Source organism: Notothenia coriiceps, unplaced genomic scaffold, assembly GCF_000735185.1.
Source record: "Notothenia coriiceps isolate Sejong01 unplaced genomic scaffold, NC01 NC01_scaffold00018664, whole genome shotgun sequence".
Classification (NCBI taxonomy): Eukaryota; Metazoa; Chordata; class Actinopteri; order Perciformes; family Nototheniidae; genus Notothenia; species Notothenia coriiceps.
This window is the reverse complement of record NW_011351365.1, coordinates 1-2,489: the sequence shown is the minus strand read 5'-3', so window position 1 is coordinate 2,489 and position 2,489 is coordinate 1. Positions and strand designations below refer to the sequence as shown.

Sequence of the window (2,489 nt, the reverse complement as noted above, 5' to 3'; positions counted from 1 at the left end):
CTTTCTTTTCTTCTCTCATCACACATTCAAGCCCCCAGTGTTCATGTATCATTTCAATCTAAATTATTCACTTTTTTTCTTACACATTACATTTCAACAGTTTAGCGTCAGATTTTCAGCATAAAGCATTCCGACTAGCAATTTCTTCAGGAATTGCATTCTATAGTTGACTTTTCATTCAGGAAGTATGACGCTGCGCTGTCAGTACGCTTCTCCATGTTTGTGATTGGTCGAATGCTGCAAATACCACCCCTTTCATGTGAACGCGCACCTAACTAGATAGGGCACGGCTGGCTTGAGCGATCCACTTGATAACCCGCGTCGTAGTACCGTTTAGCGAGAGCGCGTATGTTTTAGGCCAACCGACTAACTCAAACATATCCAGGTTAGGTTGAACCAGCTTCGTAGTACAGGCCTCTGGTCAAAAACGTGTTGTGATACTAACTTGCAGACTTTCAGCATCTTACTAGCATACTGTAGTGAACAACTATTTTGAGTCACTAAAAGCTGCTTTAGCGCAGGATCGCCTGTCATAATTTAATAACAGAAAAGTACAGGAACAGAACTGAAACATCAAGTTAGCATGGTCCACTTATATCAATATATACAAAAAACAAAGGTAGTAATTTAACTGATATGTAATCTGTCATGCCAACATGTTCTCTGAAATAGAAACGTGTGCTTCAAGGAGTGTTTTTGTCATGTTTTCAGAAAGCGCTGTTACACAAGCAGCAGACCCAGCCGCTCCTGGAGCTGCCGATGGGCTACAAGGAGAAGGAGATGACGGTGGAGATGATGCAGAAGCGGGAGGAGCGAGCGCGGAAGAGACGCCTGCAGGCGGCCAAGAAGGCGGAGGACAGCAAGAACCAGACCATCGAGAGGCTGACCAAAACCAGCAAGGCCAAGATCAAGAGCATGAGGGAGAGGAAGTCCAAGCTGAGCCAGAGCCCCATGGTGCGCTACAGAGACAACGCCCTGGGAATGAACATCTCCTTCCCCTCGGGGGTTCCTGCTCCGACCCCAACCCCCCCCTCTGCTCCACCTGCAGCCCCCGTGACCTGCGGGGTCACCGGCTGCCCTAACATCAAGAGGTACGCCTGCTCCAAGAGCGGGGTGCCCCTCTGCAGCCTCGAGTGCTACAAGAGGAACATGCTGCTGGTTCAGAGCGCAGCGTGAACTCTTTAGGACGAATGAACACCAGTTTTGTTACTACATCCGGATGAAGGTGCATACAGACTAAGTCCTACAATCGATGCGCCTGGAAAGGATCATTTGAACTCGACACAAATCATTTCAGGACTAAATATTTGTCATCGTTATAATAATGGTTTTCCCTGATCATTCAATTATGTACATTATAAAATGCAGAATTCTACGATTTGTTTGCCGAGTATTAAACTATACTGATAAGATTACAGTTTTTCTCGATTGCTAACACGGTTTTTTTTAAATTGCTCAGTTTCTCAGAACACTAAACACAATTCACAAAACCACACCCCCAAAGTGCAAAACACCTCATTTCTCCTGCTAAATGAAGAACTGCACTCAAAACTACATAAACACTTACCAAATGCAAACTTTTGCACAAAATATAACACACTTCATTCTTAATACTAGATTGTTTGACCACCCAACTACACACTGCTGAGCATCATCTAAAGCACTTTCATCTGTTATGGGCTGTGCTCTGTACATAGAGGTTTCTGCAGAGAGAGATTGATTGAGTTTACAGAAATACAGAAAATGAAGAAATACAAATTAGTTGTTGAAAAAAAAATCACATTTTATTCAAAACTAACATTGTGCATCATGCATCTCAGCACATAGTTACTATGCTTCAGATCTCTAAGTGTGATGCATTGTTTGTCAAAACCCAGTTTGTAACTGCTGCTTCCTGTGCCTCATTGAAAATCCTTAGCCTTCCACCTGCACCTCTTTGTTTCTCAGTCCTTCAGATAAACAACAAAGACATAGTGGTTGGTCAGTGTCTGTGTTGCATAACAGTAAGTTTACCACAGTACATTGTGCAGGATTACTGTACAGTTATAGTATGCAACATGCCAACAATTAAATTACAGTAATGAAGTAAATACGTTTCACACAACAGATATAAGCACTGATATATCATGAGTTATGCAGAGCTGAAAACTGGTAACTAACCTGTTTTCAAGTCTAAGTGTCCGGATTACAGAGGCAACAGTAAATCGGCTTAGATTAGGCTGAACCCTCTGAACGTCCTCTCCCTCCAGCTCTACCTCTCATTCTTCCTCCTCTCACTCTCAGCCCAGCTCTTCCTCTTCCTCTTGCTTCCATGTTGGCTTCCATTGTTTCTGTAAGAAAGTACTCACCACCTGTGGTCTTTTTATAGTGCTAACATCCTGATTGATGAGCCAACAATTATGCTATCAGGTGTTTGGTCAGGTGGAACGTGTTTCTTGATCATTGGTCCATGTGTGAGGCATTTTGAATATCAGTGTTTTAAACCTGCT

At 43.1% G+C, this 2,489-nt stretch overlaps 1 protein-coding gene across 1 annotated transcript; it reads left to right on the top strand.

Moving 5' to 3' along the window:
• Positions 1–672: 672 nt before the first annotated feature.
• On the top strand, positions 673–1,426 carry ino80b (INO80 complex subunit B; the record flags this gene model as incomplete). Its single annotated transcript, XM_010777831.1, has 1 exon — positions 673–1,426. A coding segment is annotated over one exon (504 nt), but the record flags the coding sequence as incomplete, so codon positions are not given.
• Positions 1,427–2,489: the final 1,063 nt, after the last annotated feature.